Source organism: Dendropsophus ebraccatus, chromosome 13 (assembly GCF_027789765.1).
Source record: "Dendropsophus ebraccatus isolate aDenEbr1 chromosome 13, aDenEbr1.pat, whole genome shotgun sequence".
NCBI classification, from domain to species: Eukaryota; Metazoa; Chordata; class Amphibia; order Anura; family Hylidae; genus Dendropsophus; species Dendropsophus ebraccatus.
In genome coordinates, this window is record NC_091466.1 from 13,998,308 (window position 1) to 14,023,246 (window position 24,939).

General features: G+C 45.6%; 2 protein-coding genes across 3 annotated transcripts in view; one reads left to right on the forward strand and one right to left on the reverse strand.

Annotated features, from left to right (window-relative positions):
* Positions 1–359: 359 nt before the first annotated feature.
* Positions 360–20,196, reverse strand: NCSTN (nicastrin). 2 transcript variants are annotated; one of them, XM_069950598.1, is made up of 17 exons: positions 20,060–20,196; positions 18,879–18,983; positions 18,084–18,207; positions 17,869–17,987; positions 14,260–14,405; positions 14,029–14,179; positions 13,832–13,938; positions 12,703–12,855; positions 11,836–11,940; positions 10,523–10,600; positions 10,245–10,414; positions 9,309–9,411; positions 7,882–7,974; positions 6,407–6,494; positions 5,906–6,075; positions 2,138–2,350; positions 360–1,406 (listed from the first exon to the last, which is right to left on the reverse strand). In XM_069950598.1, the coding sequence occupies exons 1-17, from the start codon at positions 20,133–20,135 to the stop codon at positions 1,284–1,286; spliced, it is 2,124 nt and encodes a 707-aa protein (XP_069806699.1). In that variant the 5' UTR covers positions 20,136–20,196; the 3' UTR covers positions 360–1,283. The 2 variants fall into 2 exon arrangements, with proteins under 2 accessions (XP_069806699.1, XP_069806698.1); XM_069950597.1 differs by having other exon boundaries at positions 13,832–13,941.
* Positions 20,197–20,289: 93 nt separating this feature from the next.
* Positions 20,290–24,939, forward strand: part of COPA (COPI coat complex subunit alpha) — a 33,998-nt gene continuing 29,348 nt past the window's right edge. Inside the window, exon 1 of the mRNA XM_069950596.1 lies at positions 20,290–20,428. Coding sequence (XP_069806697.1) covers positions 20,389–20,428 — 40 coding nt within the window. The 5' untranslated portion in view covers positions 20,290–20,388. The remainder of the gene's footprint in view (positions 20,429–24,939) is intronic.

Below are 24,939 nucleotides of genomic sequence, written 5' to 3' on the forward strand. Positions count from 1 at the left end.
CACCATGGAAAGCAACATATCAAGTTATCTCTGAGTGAAATACCCCTTTAACACACCGATTAGGAGGAACATTTGACTATCTAGTGGTTATGGGGGCTTCTCAACTATACCCCCCGACAGCAGATGTCTTAAGAAAAAAAGGATGAAGTGCGTTGAAATTCAGCTGCCAGATCCGACTGATCCACCAGGAAGATAAGCCGCTGCCAGTGATGCCTCCCTGTTAATAATACATGCACGCTCAGCAGAAACAGTTGTGCATGTATAGAGGAATGACAGGACAAACAGCTGTCAGTCTCTGAACAAGCTTATACTTGTGTCCATCCCCGCCTGTCAGCCGTCCACCAGATACTGACAGCTCAGACATACAATACTTTTTTATTTTTTTATTACATTTTAGGAAAGGGGAACAACATAAAAAAAAACAAAAACAATAAAACATCTGGAAAGTTGTTCATCAAAATCATCATGGCCACTTCTGAAGTCCAATAAGATTCTGCAGTCGGTAAATTATTGTGAATTTTTACAGAAATTTACACGTAAAGTGGAAACGTTAAAGGGGGTTCCGGGCAAAAATGACTGATGGTTATGCAGCGAGGGGGTCAAACTCGCGGCACTCCAGCTGTGGCAGAACTACAGATCCCATCATGCTAAAGCTTTGGCTGTCCAGGCATGATGGGAATTGTAGTTTTGCAACAGCCGGAGGGATGGGAGTTTGACACCTGTGGTATATAGTCAGGATAGGCCATCAATCGGTGATCAGCAGAGTGCTTACACCTGGTACGCCTGCTGAATAGGGGGGTCCCTGTGGTGAATGGGGCCAGAAGCAGCAGTGTAGTGGCCATGTCTGGTACTGCAGCTCGGCTCCCATTCACTTGCATGGGACAATGCTGAAGATCACTGCACCACCGCTAATATTAATAGCAGCGCTGAATATGCTGCTGGCTGCTGCCCCCCCCCCCCCACCGAATATCGATGGCCTACCCCAATAACCGTCTAACCTGGAAGCTGCACAGTTAAAAGACGGAGGACGCTTTTGGTCCTGGATCTGGAGCCTCCATCTTGGAGATTCGGTGTCATGGCGTTGCACTTTTTCCTACCAGTAGGATGAAGATTATTGATCCTTGTCGTGGATGCTGCTTGAACTTAAAAGTAGAAAAAAAACAAAAAGAAACTGAAGTCCCTTCCAGTGTGGATCCATAGTTTAAGCAGCATGGGTGTCCCCACCCGACCAGTGCAAGCAGCAGGTATTACAGTCCTCCATCCAGCAGGGGGCAGCAGAGTCCTTAGTAAGCCACTGAGCCGCTATCGTCTGAGCTTGTGAACAGTATGTCTGCCTTGGAGTTGATAAAGTAGGTAGCTGTGAAAGACACGAGGAGGACGGCCATGCCCACGACTAGCGTTATCACCTGCGGGCAAAGAGAAGAAAGTGCTGTGGTAAAGGAGATGTCCTATTTGTGGCTATAACAGAGTCGACCTATTGATTTTAAAAAACATAGATGTTTTCTTCCAAGGACAGCGCCACTCCTGTCCTCGGGTTGTGTGCGGTATTACAATTAATCCACTGCTGTGAAACGGTGCTGCCATACTGCACACAAACTGAGGACAAGAGTGGCGCTGTTTCTGGGGAAGAAAAGTAACAATCCTGCATAAGCTCTTACTCCAGCTAAATCTTTTTTTTCTTTCAAATCAAATGTCACCAGAAAGTTATATAGGTTTGTAAATTATATTTAAAAATCTTCAGTACTTATCAGCTGCTGTATGTCCTACAGGAAGTGGTCTGACATGGTGCTCTCTGCTGCCACCTCTGTCCATGTCAGGAACTGTCCAGAGCAGTAGCAAATCCCTATAGAAAACCTCTCCTGCTCTGGACAGTTCCTGACATGGACAGAGGTGGCAGCAGAGAGCACTGTGTCAGACTGGAAAGAATACACCACTTCCTGCAGGACATACAGCAGCTGATAAGTACTGGAAGACTGGAGATGTTTACAAAAGAAATTAATTACAAATGTAAATAACTTTCTGAAACCAGTTGATTTGAAAAACGAAGGATTTTGCTGAAGAACCCCTTTAACAGCATGTATTGATTTAAAGTGACTCTGCCCCACCGTCAATGACATTACAGGTTGGCGACACCCACCTCTAGCTGGTAACTGGGCACGAGGAATATGCGGGCCCGGATTTCCTTCCAGCGGCTTTCGGTCCAGGTGGAATATTCAGTGGAATCCCATTCATTCAATTCAAAAGCGGGAGATTCGGCCACATGGCTCCGGAGGGTGCTGCGTACACAGAACGGGGCCCGGGTGGTTGTATTATCATCCAGAGGACCCTGCACCCATAAGTATTCATACAACTGATGGGGGGAAAACACACACCAAGTAAGGGAACAGATTAAATATTTAAACCTTATACTAAGTGACTGTATTTTCTACTGTGTCCTATATTCATGATGGCCAGACACGGTCAGACCACCCTGGCTGATCACCTAACGGTCGTGCACCTGACTGTCCGTGCCCGACTACTGACTACTGACAGCTCCCCATTCCTGCCTGACATCCATAAGAGAGATCAGTGCCGGGTAGGAGAGGACTGTGCATCACATCCAGAATCCCACATGTAGAAGCCCCATAAGAATGGAAGCTGAAGGACCTTCAGTGATGTCAGTCATGTGATTAGTCACATGACTAAGAAATGCACAGTCCAGATACAGATACTGCAGGTAGGACCAATGGGGGAGATTTATCAAACATGGTGGCTCAGTTGCCCCTAGCAACCAATCAGATTCCACTTTTCACTCCACACAACCAGTTTCACTTTACACCATGTTTGATTAATCTCCCCCAATATTTTTTTTAAATTGTGTGTGTCTGTATGTAGCAGAACTGTTTATGTATGATGATTTAGCAGATGTATGTTTATGTAGCAGAGGGTGTGTGTCTCTCTGTAGGATAGCAGTTTGTGTATGGTGATGTAGCAGAGGTGTGTGTCTATAGGTAGGTTCATGTAGCAGAGGAGTGTGTGTCTCTGTAGGATAGCAGTTTGTGTATGGTGATGTAGCAGAGGTGTGTGTCTGTGGGTACGTTTATGTAGCAGAGGTGTGTGTCTGTGGGTACGTTAATGTAGCAGAGGTGTGTGTGTCTGTAGGTATGTTTATGTAGCAGAGGTGTGTGTCTGTGGGTACATTTATGTAGCAGAGGTGTGTGTCTGTGGGTACATTTATGTAGCAGAGGTGTGTGTCTGTGGGTACGTTTATGTAGCAGAGGTGTGTGTCTGTGGGTACATTTATGTAGCAGAGCTGTGTGTCTGTGGGCACGTTTATGTAGCAGAGCTGTGTGTCTGTAGGTACATTTATGTAGCAGAGATGTGTGTCTGTGGGTACATTTATGTAGCAGAGCTGTGTGTCTGTAGGTACATTTATGTAGCAGAGCTGTGTGTCTGTGGGTACATTTATGTAGCAGAGCTGTGTGTCTGTGGGTACATTTATGTAGCAGAGCTGTGTGTCTGTAGGTACATTTATGTAGCAGAGCTGTGTGTCTGTGGGTACGTTTATGTAGCAGAGATGTGTGTCTGTAGGTACATTTATGTAGCAGAGCTGTGTGTCTGTGGGTACGTTTATGTAGCAGAGGTGTGTGTCTGTGGGTACATTTATGTAGCAGAGCTGTGTGTCTGTGGGTACGTTTATGTAGCAGAGGTGTGTGTCTGTGGGTACATTTATGTAGCAGAGATGTGTGTCTGTGGGTACGTTTATGTAGCAGAGCTGTGTGTCTGTAGGTACATTTATGTAGCAGAGATGTGTGTCTGTGGGTACGTTTATGTAGCAGAGCTGTGTGTCTGTAGGTACGTTTATGTAGCAGAGGTGTGTGTCTGTGGGTACGTTTATGTAGCAGAGGTGTGTGTCTGTAGGTATGTTTATGTAGCAGAGGTGTGTGTCTGTGGGTACATTTATGTAGCAGAGGTGTGTGTCTGTGGGTACATTTATGTAGCAGAGGTGTGTGTCTGTGGGTACATTTATGTAGCAGAGCTGTGTGTCTGTGGGTACGTTTATGTAGCAGAGCTGTGTGTCTGTGGGTACGTTTATGTAGCAGAGCTGTGTGTCTGTAGGTACGTTTATGTAGCAGAGCTGTGTGTCTGTAGGTACATTTATGTAGCAGAGCTGTGTGTCTGTAGGTACATTTATGTAGCAGAGCTGTGTGTCTGTGGGTACATTTATGTAGCAGAGATGTGTGTCTGTAGGTACGTTTATGTAGCAGAGCTGTGTGTCTGTGGGTACGTTTATGTAGCAGAGGTGTGTGTCTGTGGGTATGTTTATGTAGCAGAGATGTGTGTCTGTGGGTACGTTTATGTAGCAGAGCTGTGTGTCTGTAGGTACGTTTATGTAGCAGAGCTGTGTGTCTGTAGGTACGTTTATGTAGCAGAGGTGTGTGTCTGTGGGTATGTTTATGTAGCAGAGATGTGTGTCTGTAGGTACATTTATGTAGCAGAGCTGTGTGTCTGTGGGTATGTTTATGTAGCAGAGATGTGTGTCTGTGGGTACGTTTATGTAGCAGAGATGTGTGTCTGTGGGTATGTTTATGTAGCAGAGCTGTGTGTCTGTGGGTACGTTTATGTAGCAGAGCTGTGTGTCTGTGGGTACGTTTATGTAGCAGAGGTGTGTGTCTATAGGTATGTTTATGTAGCAGAGGTGTGTGTCTATAGGTACATTTATGTAGCAGAGCTGTGTGTCTGTGGGTATGTTTATGTAGCAGAGATGTGTGTCTATAGGTATGTTTATGTAGCAGAGGTGTGTGTCTATAGGTATGTTTATGTAGCAGAGCTGTGTGTGTATTTTGATGTAGCAGAGTAGAGTGTTAGGACGCAGCAGAGCTGTGTATGTGTTGGTATAATGCATGGTATATCATGGAGAGTGTTTAAGTGGCCCTGTCATTTCAATGAACTGCAGTGGAGTAGGAAAAGCAGGGTGGATCTCATGAAACGGCTCTGCTCAACCACTGTCTGCAGAACGTTCCAGTCTGCAATGTTTTGGAGACATCTGGTGAGAAGCGCTTTATCACAAGATCCACCCAGTCTTTCTTACTCCACTGCATCTATATGACGGGCCCCTTAGCATCCCGGCCCAAGGATTCTCTGGCTAGCAGCTCTTCTCCACCACACGGACCTCTTCACCCTACATCACAGGATTACACTAGGCGCTCTCCTCTGCCCTCTTTTTTTGTTTTTTCCTCCTTATTTCGATAAACTTTGACCTCTTCCCTGTTTTCAGTTGTCCAAACCAGGGATCTTATAGTCAGTAACGTCTAATAAAGTGAAAAATATGGTATATATCATGGGGTGATAGCTTTCTTTATATAGAATTCTCTGATACCGGAGTACCCCTTTAACATGAAGTGGTCATAAATAAAGTCCCAAATAAGAAGGAAATCTGCAATAGTCGGGACAAGGGTATTTACAGTGGAGATCCACAGTATAAAAGTATAGTCAATTCTACCGATTGTTACTAGAAACAGTCAGAAAATGTGTCATCAGATACAACCCCAACAGGCATAGGTGTAGCTAGGATTGATGGGGCCCCATAGCAAGAAACAAAAAAAGTCATGTACTATGAAGGCAGGCTTCGGAGCTGAAATCTTCCAGTATTCCCTGCTTTTTCAGTGTCTGCACAGCGCTTCTGGGTCTTTACTTTATCTGGCTTAGCTGTTGGCAGAGACCTTGAAGGCAGACCACGCAACTGCTGTGGGGCCCGTGCGAAGTGTAGTCTGCCTTCAAGGTAGCTACGCCTCTGCCAACAGCTAAGCCAGATAAAGTAAAGACCCAGAAGCGCTGGCAGACACTGAACAAGCAGGGAATACTGGGAGAATAGTAAATGCAGCTCTGGAATGTAACACACATCTGATAATATAGATCTACTTGCCTCCCTCTTAGAATCGGCAGCCTTGTCCGGGTTCTGGCATTCCTCCTTGGTGTAATTCACCACTTGCCCGGTGAGGTTGGCCAGAACGGAGATCAGGAAGCTGGTGGGTGGGTTTGCGGTCGGCTTGCCCCCCAAGCTGGCGGTCACGTAATACTGAGGTGGTTTGTTATCTAGAAACACAGTCACATGACAGAACTTTAGAATAAGCCCCTTAAAGGGAAAGACACATTCTCCATTCATTCCCCACAAGCTTCCAAGCACTGCTCAAGTTTTATCAGTGTCCCCAACCATGTGCATTGGTCACATGACATAATAGCCAATCACTGGCCTCCGTGGTCATGTGCTGTACATGCAGAAATGGAACTGCTCAGGCTAGTGATTGGCTGTACGGTCACATGAACAACGTATAAGACGTCATGACAACCCTCCCCAGGGGACGCCAGAGCTGTGGGTTTGCCACAGTTGGGTGCACCGCAGGTTGGCGTTTCCATCTAGTCTTACCCAGGAGTCCTTTCCAGTCCGACTTAATGATGGACTGGAACCAGCTGTTGTTGGGCATCACCAGGAACCCGTATAACATCCGAGTGATCTGGAAGAATACAGAACATTCCATCAGTCTCGAACAAATGTAATACTAACAGGGGCTTCCAGGATTAGAAACAGCGCCACCCCTGTCCTAAGGTTGTGTGTAGTATTAATGTAAATTGTAAACCCCACATCCAAACAGAGGACAAGAGTTATACTTTCCTAAACCTGGAAAACCCCCTTTATGGTGCGTTCACACCTACAGGATCTGCAGCTGATTTTCTGCAGCAGATTTCATTTAAATAACTGAACACAGCATCAAATCTGCTGCAGATCCTGTAGGTGTGAACGCACCCTTGTTTGAATATTTTTTTTACATGTCAAACATATTGTTTAAGATTTTTTTTTTCTAATTTTCAAATTTTTTCATTAGAGCATCACGTGACACCTGTAGATGGAGGAGACAATAGCAGCTCCCTGTGGAATGACCTCCTCACAGATCACAGAGCGCACTCAGTAATGTTTCTCAGGGGTAAAGACTGTCTATTGTTGTCTATGTCCATGAGTCTTGCTGTAATGCATGGCACTAAATGCTGTTAACAACAACTCAGGCAATATGGCAGCCCCCATAACAATGTACAAAAAGTGACATAAAAAAATAATACAATCAGAAAATAGAAACATTAGACAAAAAGAACAATTTTTAGTATCAGCAAAAGAGAATTTAGGTGACAGATTCCCTATAATTGTGCTTTAAAGCCTTTAAGTTTTGTGGAAAACGTTGAGTAACTTTTGCTTTTACTAGCTCAAGTCATCTTCTCCATTCACATCCAAAGCTATGCTGGTAGAATCCAACAGCTGGGCTCTGACTGTGTAATGGTGCATTTACACAGGCAGATTTATCTGACAGATTTTGGAAGCCAAAGCCAGGAATGGATTTGAAAAGAGGAGAAATCTCAGGCTTTCCTTTATGACCCGTTCCCTGTTTATGGTCTGTTCCTGGCTTTGGCTTCAAAAATCTGTCAGATAAATCTGCCTGTGTAAACGCACCATAACTCTCAGGTATCAGCATACCAGCAGGATTAAAGGGAACCTATCAGCTGATATGATTCCCAGAATCCTAGTATAGAGCTCCTGTGCAGCTCGCGGGACGTACAGCAATGGCTGCAGCAGGAGATTTAGTAAGGAGAAAAAGTAGTTTTATTCTGCTGCAAATCCGGAGGAGGGGCGGCAACTAGTCATCTGGGCGGGAAGCCACCTGTGACTAGTCACCGCTCTCAGCCTGTCAGTGCACAGTGCGGGGATGATTGATAGGCAGAGAGGTCCCTTAGTTATTTGCAGCCAAACAGGTCCCAAATTTTACACCTGAATGGAGACATACAATGAATCACTCTGTAATACAAAGTGGACTGGCCCTTAAAATTTCAACCGTCCAGACTGAAGCTTCTTACCGATTTGACGTCTGCTTTGATTTCGGCAGTGCTATTACCTCCCGCCTGCCGGTACAGAGTTTTTGCAAGCAAAGTGGCCACTTCTGAGAGAGACTGATGAAAGAAGGAAGACATATATTTATCGATTTCTATCCAATAGCCATTCATATCCCTGACTCCAAGAACTAACAATGTAACCCCCTCCATACACCAGGCCTAACTGCTCAATACAGGTCAACTCCTCCAATGTAGGAATAACAAAGCCTCTTTCTTCCCAAAAGAGCGCCACATCTGTCCTAAGGTTATGTGCAGTATTACAATTTGACTATTCATTTCAATGAAACTGATCTGCAATACCACACACAAACTGAGGACAAGAGTGGCGCTGTGCCTGGAACAAAGCATGTACACATGTTAACATGACCCTTGCCTGTACTAGGTCTAGTCCTGATTATATTACAGAGATTGCTGCTATTAGGCTGGGTTCACACTGTGAATTTTGCAGAGAAAAAAAAGAATGTGTTTGTGTTCATCCGTCTTGATCTGTTTTCCATTGACTTCCAATATATATATATATATATATATATATATATATATATATATATATATATATATATATATATATCTATATATATATATATATATATATCTATATATATATATATATATATATATATATAAAGAAAGTCTATCAGCACTCCTTTTTAAAGTATAGTTCGGTGCCTTCCAGCCTGCACCCTTGCAACCACAGGTGCTAAAGTATACAAATAGAAAAAGCCGTGGCACTCGAAATTCAGTGAAAAAATGAGGATCCTCGTCATTCCTTTTGTAAATAGGACCTTTTGGACTTTATTATATTGTATATTACCCACTATACACGTTTGATGGTGATTTTTTTGATGGACACTATACCGATCATGAGATGTATTTGTCACGATCACGTATCTCCTTTTGCCTATGAATTTTGTTTACCTGCTGTTGCTGTGATACACTAATTAATGGTTTGTAACCACTGATTTTTGACCTTGTTTGCTGTGTATAAAATGCACACTTTGCCATATGTACCATTGACACTGCTTGAAAAAGACCTCATAGCGAGGTCGAAACGTTGCGGTTTTGGGTGAATAAAAAACACTCATTTTTTTCACAGAATTTCGAGTGGCACGGCTTTTTCTATTTGTGTGTGTATATATATATATATATATATATATATATATATATATATATATATATATATGGATGCATTTTACAATGGCAGTCAATGTAAAAAACAGATCAAAATGGATGCACACAAATACTGTATATCATTTTTTTTTTTTTTTTTTGCAAAAAACACAGTGCGAACCCAGTCTTACCCTTTCAATCACATGGGCATTGAATAGGCTGGTGATGTGACACCACCGTGTATCTGAGCCGGCTCTTGCCTGTATACAGTCACTAGTGCTCACCTGAGCGGCCTCTGTGACGTAGTTCAAGGCTTCTTCTTTGGAGAGTCCACTGGGATAGGTCATGTTGATGCTGGCAGGAGTGTCGTACATGCTGTTATAGTACCTGCAGAGCAGAGAGAACTGTTATCTGCTGGGATGTCTCACCGCTGCCACCTGCTGGATGACAACTGCCTATCAGGCTCCGGTCACTTAAACTGGAAGGTAGAAAGTATACAGCAATGCAGTATGCAGTGAAATTAAAAAGGAGAAGTTCGAGCACAGAATTTGTGTTTTTTTTTTTTAAACTGCCGAGGAACTGCCAAGGCGGGTGAACAAATGTACTTACCTCTCTGGCTCCAGCACTGTTTTCTGCTGTCCTCCCCTCCGGTCCCCTGGCCGTTTCTAGGTCTGAGTGGGACCAGAGAGGTGACGTGTCAAGCCCACTTAGTCACTCAACGGCCAAGGTCCCGCCACAGCTGCTGACTGGCTAAGCAGGCTTGGAACACCAGAAAAACGGGCAGGCGACCAGGAACCGGAGCAGAGGAAAGCAGACCCCAGTGCTGTAGCCTGGGAGGTAAATGCATGTTGTTTCTGCAGTTTTGAAAAAAAAAAGTCCACGCCCAGACTACTTCTTTAAGGCATGGGCCAATTATTGAGCGTTTGTATAGGGCAAATCGGTCTGTGTTAAAGGGCCAGCTCTCAGCCAATGAACAAGAAAATGGTTGTACATCAGCTGATCGAATCTTATGTGCGGATAATTAAATAAATCATTATCGGTCGCACATCACCCTGTATAGATGAGATTTGCGGACGATAATGCTGAGTTTAAGCGGCTGCACAAACAATCAAGCAAGCGTGTAGTATAGCGCTGATCACAGGGATCAGTGCTGTGTCCATGGAGCCTGTCAGCCCCCGTGATGGATGATGGAGGGCTGATGAGAGTAGTTACTGTCTTACTTGTTCTGGTATGCAGCTTTGTGGTCAGTCAGCACCACACCCGGGATATTTCGGACCCTTAGGAACCGCTGGAAGGAGGCTGGAGGGAGGGGCTGGGACTGGTCGATTTCCTGCAGGGTAACATTAGTGTCTTTCCTAGAAGATTTCAGAGCTTCGATCAGCTCCATCACCTGATAAGGAGAACACAAGGAGCGGATATACAGTATTAGATTAAAGTGTTACTCTTCTACCCCACCACTAGAGGGGGTAAAAGCCACCACAATCACCTAGACACCAACCTCTTTGTTTACTGTCTCATTATTGCGAGAGATGGGATCGGTGTGGATCCACAGAGAGGAGTTGCTCCTCAGCGCCACCTGTAAGACAAATACAGAATGTAACCAGTACAGAAAACATAGGGAGGTCTTACAGAAGAGACTGGATCATGTCTACAGCGCCCCCTGCAGATTACTTTTATCCTTCATCAACCATGTACCAGTAAAACTCATAGGGGGAGATTTATCAAACATGGTGTAAAGTGTAACTGGCTCAGTTGCCCCTAGCAACCAATCAGATTCCACCTTTCATTCCTCACAGACTCTTTGGAAAATGGAAGGTGGGATCTGATTGGTTGCTAGGGGCAACTGAGGGTCCATTTACACAGAAAGACTATCTGACAGATTATCTGCCAAAGATTTGAAGCCAAAGTCAGGAACAGACTATAAACAGAGATCAGGTCATAAAGGAAAGACTAAGATATTTCCTCTTTTCAAATCCATTCCTGGCTTTGGCTTCAAATCTTTGGCAGATAATCTTTCTGTGTAAATGAACCCTTAGCCAGTCTCACTTTACACCATGTTTGATAAATCTCCCCCATATTCTTTAAGCACTGACTTTCCGGAGAGCTTCTGCTTTTGCTCGATAGCCAATCTGAAGAAAAAGAGCTGCAGTGTAAAGCATGAGCGTCTAAGACAGGAAGAGATTGTAGCTGATTAGGGGTGGGCCATAAGACGGAGCTGATCAGGGGCGGGCCATAAGACGGAGCTGATCAGGGGTGGGCCATAAGATGGAGCTGATCAGGGGCGAGCCATAAGATTGTAGCTGATTAGAGGTGGGCCATAAGACGGAGCTGATCAGGGGTGAGCCATAAGATTGTAGCTGATTAGAGGTGGGCCATAAGACGGAGCTGATCAGGGGTGGGCCATAAGATGGAGCTGATCAGGGGTGAGCCATAAGATGGAGCTGATCAGGGGCGGGCCATAAGACGGAGCTGATCAGGGGTGGGCCATAAGATGGAGCTGATCAGGGGTGGGCCATAAGACGGAGCTGATCAGGGGCGGGCCATAAGATTGTAGCTGATTAGAGGTGGGCCATAAGATGGAGCTGATCAGGGGTGGGCCATAAGATGGAGCTGATCAGGGGTGGGCCATAAGATGGAGCTGATCAGGGGTGGGCCATAAGATGGAGCTGATCAGGGGCGGGCCATAAGATTGTAGCTGATTAGAGGTGGGCCATAAGATGGAGCTGATCAGGGGCGGGCCATAAGACGGAGCTGATCAGGGGTGAGCCATAAGACGGACTCTCCGAGGAGAGAGGCGGTGGACCGAATTACCTGACTGAGCTCCACAAAGGAGTGAATGTTGTTCAGCCTGACAGGAAATTTCCCCTTCTCCATGTCGTAAACCATCCGGGAGCTGCCGATGTAGTCAAACACTTCCTGAAGAAAACACACGAGTGCGGTGAACGTCTTACTCCTAAGTCTTTGTCTCCCTTGGTGTTTGAACAGGGGTAGGGAACCCTGGCTCTCCAGCTGTTGCAAAACTACAACTCCCATCATGCCTGTAAAGCCTTTGGCTGTCCGGGCATGATGGGAGTTGTAGTTTTGCAACAACTGGAGAGCCCAGGTTCCCTACCCCTGACTTAGATTATGGGTTTGGTGAACTACAATTCCCAGCATGCCCCTTCGGTTGTCAGGGAATGCTTGGAGTTGTAGTTTCACAACAGCTGGGGAGCCACAGGTTGGAGACCACAGAACTAAACCTCCCACTATGTTACTGCTCATCCTGAGCTTCCTGGTTCATTAACAAAATGTCAGAACCTAGGCTGAACAGCAGATGGTAGAGCACAAGCTAATGCTATAGAGTCCGCATAGAGCTGGGGCATATTGTATCCTAATTCTGTGTAAAAATTAGATATTTAAAAGGGTTATCAAGGATAAGAAAATTATCAAACATTTCTTTCAAAAACAGCGCCACCCCCGTCCCTCAGGTTGTGAACGGTATTGCAACTTGGCTTCATTCACTTTAATGGAACTGAGTTGCAATATCACATCCAAACTGAGAACAAGAGTAGCGCTGTGACGCTGGAAGTAATGATGTTTTTCTAATCTAATCCAGGATGGACTCATAATTTAAGTCTAAGGGCCCAGTCCTGGCTCTCCCCATTGGCTGAATGGGAACAGATAGGAGAAACCTCTTACCCCCTGGAAGAAGGCAAACATGATATTCCTGGGTAAGGACTGGGAGTCGGCCATCTTGTGAATGGCCTCAGCGGCGGCCACCTGAGTCACTAGACTGGACACGGTGCTCTCAGCCGCAGGCGCCAGGTTCCAGAAGAAGGATCGGCCGTCCAGCTGGGCAAGGGAAGAAACCACAGAACCGAGAGGTCAGTGAAGGAAACCTGCCTGCAATACACAGTCCTCTATGCCAATCTCATGACTTAAAGGGGATATCCAGCGCTACAAAAACATGGCCACTTTTCCCCCTCTCTTGTCTTCAGTTCAGGTGCAGTTTGAAATTAAGCTCCATTTACTTCAATGGAACTGAGTTTCAAAACCCCACCCAAACTGGAGACAACAGTAGGGGGAAAGTGGCCATGTTTCTGTAGTGCTGGATAACCCCTTTAAAGGGACTGTCCAGGCTTAGAAAAATATGGCTATTTTCTTCCAGAAACAGCACCATACTCATCCTCAGTTTGGGTGTCTGTTTTGCAGCTATGTTCTATTAAAGGGATACTTCGGGGAAAATCTAATTCTTTTAAATCAACTGGTTTCAGAAAGTTATACAGATTTGTAATTTACTTCTATATAAAAATCTCCAGTCTTCCTATACTTATCAGCTAATGTATGTCCTGCAGGAAGTGGTGTATTCTTTCCAGTCTGACAACAGTGCTCTCTGCTGCCACCGCTGTCCATGTCAGGAACTGTCCAGAGCTGGAGAGGTTTTCTATGGAGATTTGCTGTTGCTCTGGACAGTTTCTGACATGGACAGAGGTGGCAGCAAAGAGCACTGGAGAGAATACACCACTTCCTGTAGGACATACATTACCTGATAAGTATAGGAAGACTGGAGATTTTTATATAGAAGGAAATTACAAATCTATACAACTTTCTCAAACCAGTTGATTTGAAAGAATTTTTTTTCCCGCCGGAGTACCCCTTTAAAGTGAACTCTAATACCACATGAAACCTGAGGACAGGGGTGGCGCTGTTTTTTGCGAGAAAGTAGCTGTGTTTTTTTCTAGTCCAGGACAACCCCTTTAAAGGGAGAAGCCAATTCTACTTAATCTGAGATTATACCAAATCTAACGCCCTCCCCGATCTCACTTACCCTGGTGGCGGAGACGACCACCTGATCCTCTGGTGCCAGGGACCCCGAGGTGTTGACGGGTTTCACGGTGCTCCAGACGTTGTAGCCGGTGAGAGAATCGCACACAACTTCTAAAGGACAGTGATGATGTCAGTACACATAATAAGTAACACATTATAGACAGTCTATACCCCGCAGAGCACCGCCAGCACACCCACCAGGGTTAATACTAAAGGACATCTGGATGGAGTTGCGCCTCATGCAGCTGACGGTGCTGGTGACGGCGTGCATAGGAGAGATGAGCTGCATGGCGCAAAGCGGGTACTTGGGCGCAGTGTCGTTCACAGGAACGTTGTGCTCCCTGTAACACTGAAGAGAAAGAGAGAGAAGTCTGAGAAACATGGCGGAAGAGAGGAGGACTGTCCAGAAAGGGAGCCAGAGTCACCGACCTGCCTGATGATCTCAGTCTCATTCTCATCTTGTAGGAGGAAGATGGGGAACTGGAAATCTTCATAGGACATCCCGGTACCCAGAGGATTCCACACCGTCCCATTACAGTGCGAGTACTGGGAGCCATGGTCACTGGTGTACAGGCCTGGGGGAGGAAGAGGACAATACATTTTAAACATTTGACACCCCCCTATGGACGATATGAATATGCCGATGAATAGGGTCATTGTTATTGCTATAAGAAAACACTGGTTCCTTTTACAGCAAGACGAGGATTTAAAAATTATAACCGTACAAAAACCTCTTATAACTTACCGTAAAAACCCACGCGATACCTGATGCCCTGAGGAGCCGCAGACAAGAGAACAGGAACACTGACTGGCTGAGGCATAGCTTACCTGCAGGACATAAACGCTGCGGCCAAGTCTAGGCCCCACCCCTCTAGGTTAGTCCAGTCCAATGGCTGTTGAGGGGCGGGGCCTAGGCTGCAATGACATTATAAAAGGGGCCTATGGAGCCAATGTAGGGGGGGCTAAGTGGGCGGCCTTAGGCTGGGCTCACACTACCTTTTTTATCAGTTTCTCATAAGTTTTTGCAAAAAAACAGATGCATTATAAAAGGGATGAAAATGCATCTTTTTTTTTAACACACAAAAATAAGGTCAGCTATGTTTTTGTGTAGGTTAGGCTGGGTTTACACTACGTTTTTTCCATCCGTTTCTCATCCTTTAAAAAAAAAAAAAAAAAGGGATGAAAAACTGATGAGAAAAACGGATACTGTGTACATCGGTTTTTCCATTGACTTCCATTATAATAAAAAAAAAACGGATCAAAGCGGATGCACACCGTTGCATTTGTTTTTTTAGCAGTTAATTATCCGTTTTTTGCAAAAAAAAAAAAAAAAAAAAAAAGGATGAAGAAAACGGATTGCAAAACAGTTGTGTGAACCCTGCCTTAAAAAAAATCAGACGCATTTAGATCCTTTTTTTTTTATAATGGAAGTCAATAGAAAAACGGATCAAAACGGACGCACACAAATGCATCAGTTTATTGCAAAAACTGACAAAAAACACGGATTGCAAAAACGAAGTGTGAACCCAGCCTTAGCCAGTTTCCTTGCTTGTCACAAGTGATCTTACCCCCCAAACCCACAAAGAAACTGGCTAAGGAGGCTGAACCCCCCCCAGGGAGCAATAGGTGTGGGCGCTGCCATTACTGCCACGCAACAAGGAAAAACACTACAACTGCAAGCAGAAGCCCACCAACCCATATGCTGGAGATTCTACATCGGAACCACAATTAGGTCCATAAGAACAGACTCATAGAGCCAGGGCCGCCATCAGGGGAGCCCAAATGTCTGAGGAAGGAGGCAAAGTGGATACCGAGAACTGATGCTCTGGAGGCCTCGGATTAAAGGGGTTATCCAGCGCTACAAAAACATGGCCGCTTTTCCCCCTCTCTTGTCTACAGATTGGGTGGGGTTCTATTGAAGTAAATGGAGCTTAATTGCCAACCACACTAAGGGCCTATAGGGACTAAGGGCCCTATTCCACCGGACGAATATCGTTCAGATTATCGTTAAATCGTTTGAATCTAAACGATAATTGTTCGGTTGAAATGCAGTTAACAATTAACGACTGAACGAGAAACCGTTGATCGCTTTATAAGACCTGGACCTATTTTTATCGTTGCTCGTTCGCAAAACGTTCGCATTGAATAAGACGTCGTTCGCAGTAGATACGAACGCAATAGCGAAGAAAAAACTATCGCAAATACGATCATAAGCAACGATTATCGTTCCATGGAAAAGAGTGAACATTTTCAGGTCTTTCGCAATAGCGGTCGTTTGAGATCGTTTATCGTTAATGATTATGCGAACGATAATCGTCCGGTGGAATAGGGCCCTAACTGTGGCCGGAAGGTCCAATAACAATGGTCACAGCCTGACACCCTGCAGCCCCATACAGGAGCTCTCCCGGCTGTGCGGAGGCAGCAGCGTGGTGTATGGAGCCGCTCCCTGTCCGCTCACTCCCTCAGCCCAACAGGGACTGCTCCACCCAGACTGGTACAGTGTACAAAATGTTGTATATATAATAACACTGTTACCTGATTGTATCAGCAGCTCCACTACATTCTGTATGAAGAGACCAGGAGCCTCTGATTGTGTTAACTCATTATTGCCCAGTACTGTTCTGTCTCTTTTGCTCCTGTATACACTGTACGCTTAGGGTTGTATTCCACGGGCTGAGCAGGGCCCGATTAATGATGGAAACAAGCGTCGATCTGCTAGATCGGCACTCGTTTACTGGGCCTATTCCACGGCCCGACAATCATTAGCGAGGGCTGCAGGGACATCGTTACCGATATCCTTGCAGCCCTTGTTTCATACATTACCTGTCCAGGTGCACTGTCCTCACCAGTGATTGGCTGAGCGCTCTGTCAGTTCAGTCAGGCCGCTCCGAAGCTGCTGCGGCGCAGGACCGGGAGAAGAAGTCCTGCAGCCTGGACAGGTAATGTATGATGTTTGTGAAATTGTCGGTCGCCCGCCGCGCCCGCTATTCCACGTAGCAATGCGCGGGTGGCAACCAATGATTTTAGGTTTGAACCCAAATGAACGATCAGCTGATGACACTATCATTGGCTGATTGTTCTCTCTATTCCACGTAGCGATAATGCGCCGAGTTGGAGCGACAATCAGCCGAATCGGGCTATTATCGCTCCATGGAATAGGCCCCTTAGTTATACCATTGTTCTGTGTTAATGTCCCCCACATGTGCATGTACATAGGGAGCAGTATTATAGTAGTTATATTCCTGTATATAGGAGCAGTATTATAGTAGTTATATTCTTGTATATAGGAGGGAGTATTATAGTAGTTATATTCCTGTATATAGTAGCAGTATTATAGTAGTTATATTCCTGTATATAGGGGGCAGCATTATAGTAGTTATATTCTTGTATATAGGAGCAGTATTATAGTAGTTATATTCTTGTATATAGGAGCAGTATTATAGTAGTTATATTCTTGTATATAGGGGGCAGTATTACAGTAGTTATATTCTTGTATATAGGGGGCAGTATTATAGTAGTTATATTCTTGTATATAGGAGCAGTATTATAGTAGTTATATTCTTGTATATAGGAGCAGTATTATAGTAGTTATATTCTTGTATATAGGAGGGAGTATTATAGTAGTTATATTCCTGTATATAGCAGTATTATAGTAGTTATATTCCTGTATATAGGGGGCAGCATTATAGTAGTTATATTCTTGTATATAGGAGCAGTATTATAGTAGTTATATTCTTGTATATAGGAGCAGTATTATAGTAGTTATATTCTTGTATATAGGAGCAGTATTATAGTAGTTATATTCTTGTATATAGGAGCAGTATTATAGTAGTTATATTCTTGTATATAGGAGCAGTATTATAGTAGTTATATTCTTGTATATAGGAGCAGTATTATAGTAGTTATATCCTTGTATATAGGAGCAGTATTATAGTAATTATATTCTTGTACATAAAGGCAGTACTATAATATTTATACACAGTTAACGCATTGTACATAGCGAATAGACATATTTTATTACTAGTAAAGGAAACTCACCAAAGCCATCATTAGGACATGAAAGGTCCATAGAAAAGCCGTCAGGTGGGGGCGGTTTGGCATATACTACCGCTATTCCAGATATTCTAGAACTTTCCTTAAATTTCAGCAGAGTGTTCCTGATGGAGAGGAAACATGGATCAATCTGTGATAAACCTATTCCTATATTATTACGCAGACTTTTTATTTTATGGATTCAATTAGCGGTATCTTACTTGGTAAACAAGTTGCCCTCTAGCAGCACCATGTAAGGAGGGTTCGGTCCGGTATCCAGGACCCAGGATAAGTCTTCTTCCTTCTCCACAACATGCACCACTCCTGTGTCGCCATTTCTAGAGGCTATAAAACAACAGGGAAATGACATAACGCAGTGATAATATAACACATCACCATCACCACTCCTGGATATATTCTGACATGACACCATCATAGATATGGGAACAGCATGGGCAGGCTGCATCTATTATATTATTAGGATTTACACTTAAAGTGAATGGGAAACATGTGCTGTTAATGTGATATACTGAGTGACAACCACCCAGCTTTCTACATCTCACAGCAGTGGTCTGCACCTCGTGGATATCCAGCTGTTGCAAAGCAACTCTATGGTCTGTAGGGGCATGATGGGAGATGTAGTTCTGCAATAATTGAGGAGGTGTACACAGGCCGCCACCACGACAGCTGGCTAACATTGAAATCCAGAGCAGCCAAAGATGAGCCAGCTGTCAATCATTCTGGAGAGATGGCCTGAAGACAAAGCGGTGGACGGAAAGCGGGGCGGGCAGTGGCAAAGACTCTGTGACACCATCAGCCCAAAGTAAAGAACGTCTATGTGGGATCACAAAGCCAAGCCAAAAGTCTCTAGGCTTTCCAGGGACTCTGAATGACAATGACATCTACAAATGGGCATGCTTTATGAAAATCTTTATATATATGCCATTCAGGATCTTGGGAAAGCTAAATAAGTCCAGTGAGCGCTGTGAAAAAAAAGCAGTACCCTAAAGACTCACACTGGCAGCCGATCTGGTGGGTGGCGTTGAGAAGCCGGACGCAGGGGGCTGTGCTGTTTAACAGGACGTAAATCTTCCTCTCCACAGAGCTTCCCTGACACAGAGCTGCAAAAGAGACACAAAAAATGGGAGACGCTTATAACAGAGCTGGAGAGTAATCAGGGGAGAAGGTGACACCGGTCATGCAAGTGATATCAATGGTGAAAGATGAAGACCGCTGAGGCTGCTGTAATCACAGGAATGTAGTAGAAGTGCATATGTCTACATAACAGTGAGTGATATGTCTACAGGGTAAGGGAGTGCTTATAACTGACCTGGAGTGTAATAAGAGAAGCAAGAGATACCATGACATAATGTACATTAATGGTGCAATAATGGAGACTGCTGAGGCTGCTGTAATCACAGGACTAATAAAAGTGGATAAATCTACATAATAGTGTGTGATATGTCTACAGGGTGAATGACATGACAATAACACTGGCATGGTACATCTATGTATTCAAGGAACGGATAAGTGTACAAAGCCCCCCGCCTTCCTCTAGTCACAAATAAAAGTGAATAAATCTACATAATAGTGTGTGATATGCCCACAGGGTAAGGGGGATGTTTATAACAGAACTGGAGTGTAATAAGAGGAGCAGGTGATACCAGTCATGTGAGCGCATCAGTGAAGAAGGGAAGCAGACTGCCAAGGCTGCTGTAATCACAGGACTCCATACTCTACATTATAGTGTGTGATATGTCTACAGGGTAAGGTAGACACTTATAACAGAGCTGGAGTGTAATAAGAGAAGAGGCTGACACCAGTCATGTGAGTGTTATCAATGGCAAAAAGAGGGAGATTTCTAAGGCTGCTGTAATCACAGGACTCCAGAGGAGCGGATACACCTACATAATCTACATTATAGTGTGCGATGTGTCTACAGGGTAAAGGAGACACTTATAACACAACTGGAGTGTAATAAGAGGTGCTGCTGATCCCATGACATGAGTGTGGTGCAATAATGGAGACTGCTGAGGCTGCTGTAATCACAGGACTAATAGAGGTGGGTAAATCTACATAATAGTGTGTGATATGTCTACAGGGTGGATCACATGACTATAACAATAACATGGTCCATCTACTTATTCAAGGAATGGATAAGTGTCTAAATCCCCGCCCTCCCCCAGTCCCCTCTCACCTGCCAGCAGTATCACAGTCACCCCCAGACTCCTCCATCCCAGCCGGGATCCTCCTTTCTCCCCAGCCGCCGCCATATTCAGCAGACAGTACCTACTTCCGCCTTACACTTTCTAAGCGGAAGTCCGCGAGGAGGCCATGATGACAGATGCGTTCCAGTTCCGCCAGTCACTTGTCGTCACTTCCGCCCGTACTCCCTGGCCGGAAAGGGAGCGGGAGGGGGTTTTGCGCATGCGCAGGAGAAACTAGTCCGGTCCAACGCGGCACTTCCGGGAGAGAGGGTGACGTGTGACGGCCGGAGAGGAGACGCCGCAGCGGAGGGGACCCGACATGTTGACTAAATTCGAGACTAAGTCTGCCCGGGTGAAAGGTATTGGGGGGCCGGAAGACCGGGGGGCTATGCCGTGCACTGAGTGGTGGAGGCGGGGAGAGGCCTCTGGGAGTCATCTGCTGGGCCTGGGGGCCCCCCACATCCCTCCTGTCACCCAGAAGCCCCTGCTGCAGGTCCCTCCACTCACATAGCATCTAAGACCCCCAGATTTATTAGGCTGCATTACCTGTCTGTGTCTGAATGTCCCCCAATACTATATCATACCGCACCCCAAATCCCTGTACAGTCCCCCATAACATCCAATATCCCTGTACAGCATCCTATAACCCCCAATATCCCTGTACAGCATCCTATACCCCCCAAATCCCTGTACAGCATCCTATACCCCCCATATCCCTGTACAGCATCCTATACCCCCCAATATCCCTGTACAGCATCCTATACCCCCATATCCCTGTACAGCATCCGATACCCCCCAATATCCCTGTACAGCATCCTATACCCCCCAATATCCCTGTACAGCATCCTATACCCCCATATCCCTGTACAGCATCCTATACCCCCCATATCCCTGTACAGCTTCCTATACCCCCATATCCCTGTACAGCATCCTATACCCCCCATATCCCTGTACAGCATCCTATACCCCCCATATCCCTGTACAGCTTCCTATACCCCCATATCCCTGTACAGCATCCTATACCCCCCTAATATCCCAGTACAGCATCCTATACCCCCCATATCCCTGTACAGCTTCCTATACCCCCAATATCCCTGTACAGCTTCCTATACCCCCAATATCCCTGTACAGCATCCTATACCCCCCAATATCCCTGTACAGCTTCCTATACCCCCATATCCCTGTACAGCATCCTATACCCCCCATATCCCTGTACAGCTTCCTATACCCCCATATCCCTGTACAGCATCCTATACCCCCATATCCCTGTACAGCATCCTATACCCCCCATATCCCTGTACAGCATCCTATACCCCCATATCCCTGTACAGCATCCTATACCCCCCATATCCCTGTACAGCATCCTATACCCCCAATATCCCTGTACAGCATCCTATACCCCCCAATATCCCTGTACAGCATCCTATACCCCCCAATATCCCAGTACAGCATCCTATACCCCCCAATATCCCTGTACAGCATCTTATACCCCCCAATATCCCTGTACAGCATCTTATACCCCCCAATATCCCTGTACAGCATCCTATACCCCCAATATCCCTGTACAGCATCTTATACCCCCCAATATCCCTGTACAGCATCCTATACCCCCAATATCCCTGTACAGCATCCTATACCCCCATATCCCTGTACAGCATCCTATACCCCCAATATCCCTGTACAGCATCCTATACCCCCAATATCCCTGTACAGCATCCTATACCCCCAATATCCCTGAACAGCATCCTATACCCCCCAATATCCCTGTACAGCATCCTATACCCCCCATATCCCTGTACAGCATCCTATACCTCCCAATATCCCTGTACAGCATCCTATACCCCCCAATATCCCTGTACAGCATCCTATACCCCCAATATCCCAGTACAGCATCCTATACCCCCCTAATATCCCTGTACAGCATCCTATACCCCCCATATCCCTGTACAGCATCCTATACCCCCCAATATCCCAGTACAGCATCCTATACCCCCCAATATCCCTGTACAGCATCCTATACCCCCCAATATCCCAGTACAGCATCCTATACCCCCCAATATCCCTGTACAGCATCCTATACCCCCCAATATCCCAGTACAGCATCCTATACCCCCCAATATCCCTGTACAGCATCCTATACCCCCCATATCCCTGTACAGCATCCGATACCCCCCATATCCCTGTACAGCATCCTATACCCCCATATCCCTGTACAGCATCCTATACCCCCCAATATCCCTGTACAGCATCCTATACCCCCCAATATCCCTGTACAGCATCCTATACCCCCCAATATCCCTGTACAGCATCCTATACCCCCCAATATCCCTGTACAGTCCCCCATAACATCCAATATCCCTGTACAGTCCCCACATAACATCCTTTACCTCCCACTCACCTCATCTGTATTACTGTACCCCTTGTCTGTATGACTATAACCCCCACTAGGTTTATATTTCACCCATTATCTATATTGCTCTGACCCCCTGTGCTGCACCCCTCATCTCCTTTACTATATGTCCATTCATAACCCCTATCTGCTCTTTTTCTGAGGGAATAAGATATAAAGCAGCTTCTCCTGTGTGTGCAGTGGATGCAGCCAGTCTCCAGCCTCCATGTCCTGAACTACTCACAACTAGACTGGATGGTGCAGGTGGTCTTTTCCTGCTGACCGTTTTCTATGTTTCTAACCATACACACAGAAACACTGCAAAAATGCCAGATCCCTGTAATATAGAGGTCACACATAGTGATATACTGTACAGGGGGTCATACAGTGATATAGAGAGGGGTCACACACAGTGATATAGAGAGGGGTCACACACAGTGATATAGAGAGGGGTCTCACACAGTGATATAGAGAGGGGTCTCACACAGTGATATAGAGAGGGGTCACACACAGTGATATAGAGAGGGGGTCACACACAGTGATATAGAGAGGGGTCACACACAGTGATATAGAGAGGGGTCACACACAGTGATATAGAGAGGGGTCACACACAGTGATATAGAGAGGGGTCACACACAGTGATATAGAGAGGGGTCACACACAGTGATATAGAGAGGGGTCACACACAGTGATATAGAGGGGGGTCACACAGTGATATAGAAGGTCACTGTGGGGGCACGCAATAGCATACATACACACACACACACATACAGCCTGCTGCAGCCATAGCGCACACCACAGCCTGCTGCAGCTATAGAACACACCCACACAGCCTGCTGCAGCCATAGTGTGCACACACCCACACAGCCTGCTGCAGCTATAGCACACACCCACACAGCCTGCTGCAGCCATAGCACACATACAGCTTGCTGCAACCATAGCGCACACCACATACACACACACACACACACACTCGCTTGCTCCAACCATAGCACACACCACATACACACAGCCTGCTGCAGCCGTAGTACGTACACACACAGCCTGCTGCAGCCATAGCACACACACACAGCCTGCTGCAGCCATAGCACACACACACAGCCTGCTGCAGCCATAGCGCGCACACAGCCTGCTCCAGTCATAGCACACACACACACCCACATAGCCTGCTGCAGCTATAGCGCGCTCGCACACACACACGCACAGCCTTCTGCAGCCATAGCGCGCTCGCACGCACACACGCACAGCTGCAGCCATAGAACACTGAAGAAAAACACACAATCTTCTCCCAGAGAGAAAACACCACATTGAAGACAGAGGTTACTGCTGCACTACTTATGTCTTCTCCTCCTCTATATTACACAGGATATCTTCATATTACACTATTGCTCAAATACAATCATCCAGCATTCAGGAAGAGAACAGCACAGATCTCCCCCCACACAATGGACTCTTCCAGCTCAGAAACAAACTGCCAAATAGTGACCAACAACTTTTCCCCAACCACCCATATGTAATAGGGCCAGTGTCCTATTACTGATATATTCCCCGACCACCCTTATGTAATAGGGCCAGTGTCCTATTACTGATATATTCCCCGACCACCCTTATGTAATAGGGCCAGTGTCCTATTACTGATATATTCCCCGACCACCCTTATGTAATAGGGCCAGTGTCCTATTACTGATATATTCCCTGACCACCCTTATGTAATAGGGCCAGTGTCCTATTACTGATATATTCCCCGACCACCCTTATGTAATAGGGCCAGTGTCCTATTACTGATATATTCCCCGACCACCCTTATGTAATAGGGCCAGTGTCCTATTACTGATATATTCCCCGACCACCCTTATGTAATAGGGCCAGTGTCCTATTAGAATGTTGCTTATAATATATATTCATGAGCAAAACTTGTAAAATTCATATCAAAATTAAATTCTACATTTTTAAAGATTTTTTTTTTAAAGTCGGTATATTTTTTTCCAACTCCGACTCCAGCCAAAACTAGCTCCAACTCCGACTCCACGGCCCTGGTAATAGGACGCTGGCCCTATTACATTAGGGGGGGGGGGGGGGGGGTTTGGGGAAAAGTTGTCGGTCACTATTTGGCAGTTTGTTTCTGAGCTGGAAGAGTCCATTGTGTGGGGGGAGATCTGTGCTGTTCTCTTCCTGGATGCTAGATGACTTTATATGAGCAGCAGTGTAATATGGAGAGATCCTGTGTAATGTAGAGGAGGAGAAGACATAAGTAGTGCAGCAGTAACCTCTGTCCTCAGTGTGGTGTTTTATCTCTGGGAGAAGATTGTGTGTTTTTCTTCAGTGTTCTATGGCTGCAGCTGTGTGTATGTGTGTGCTATGGCTGCAGCAGGCTGTGTGTGTGTGTGCTATGGCTGCAGCAGGCTGTGTGTGTGTGTGCTATGGCTGCAGCAGGCTGTGTGTGTATGTGCTATGGCTGCAGCAGGCTGTGTGTGTATGTGC

Excerpts from the sequence above, each read along its gene's own strand:
- NCSTN (XM_069950597.1), bottom strand. The coding sequence starts at position 20,135 with ATGGCGGCGGCTGGGGAGAAAGGAGGATCCCGGCTGGGATGGAGGAGT. Across the intron at positions 11,941-12,702 it reads TGTTTGCCTTCTTCCAGGGG|GAAGTGTTTGACTACATCGG; the intron begins GTAAGAGGTTTC and ends TGTTTTCTTCAG. Across the intron at positions 2,351-5,905 it reads CTGCCGATTCTAAGAGGGAG|TTGTATGAATACTTATGGGT; the intron begins GCAAGTAGATCT and ends TCCCCCCATCAG.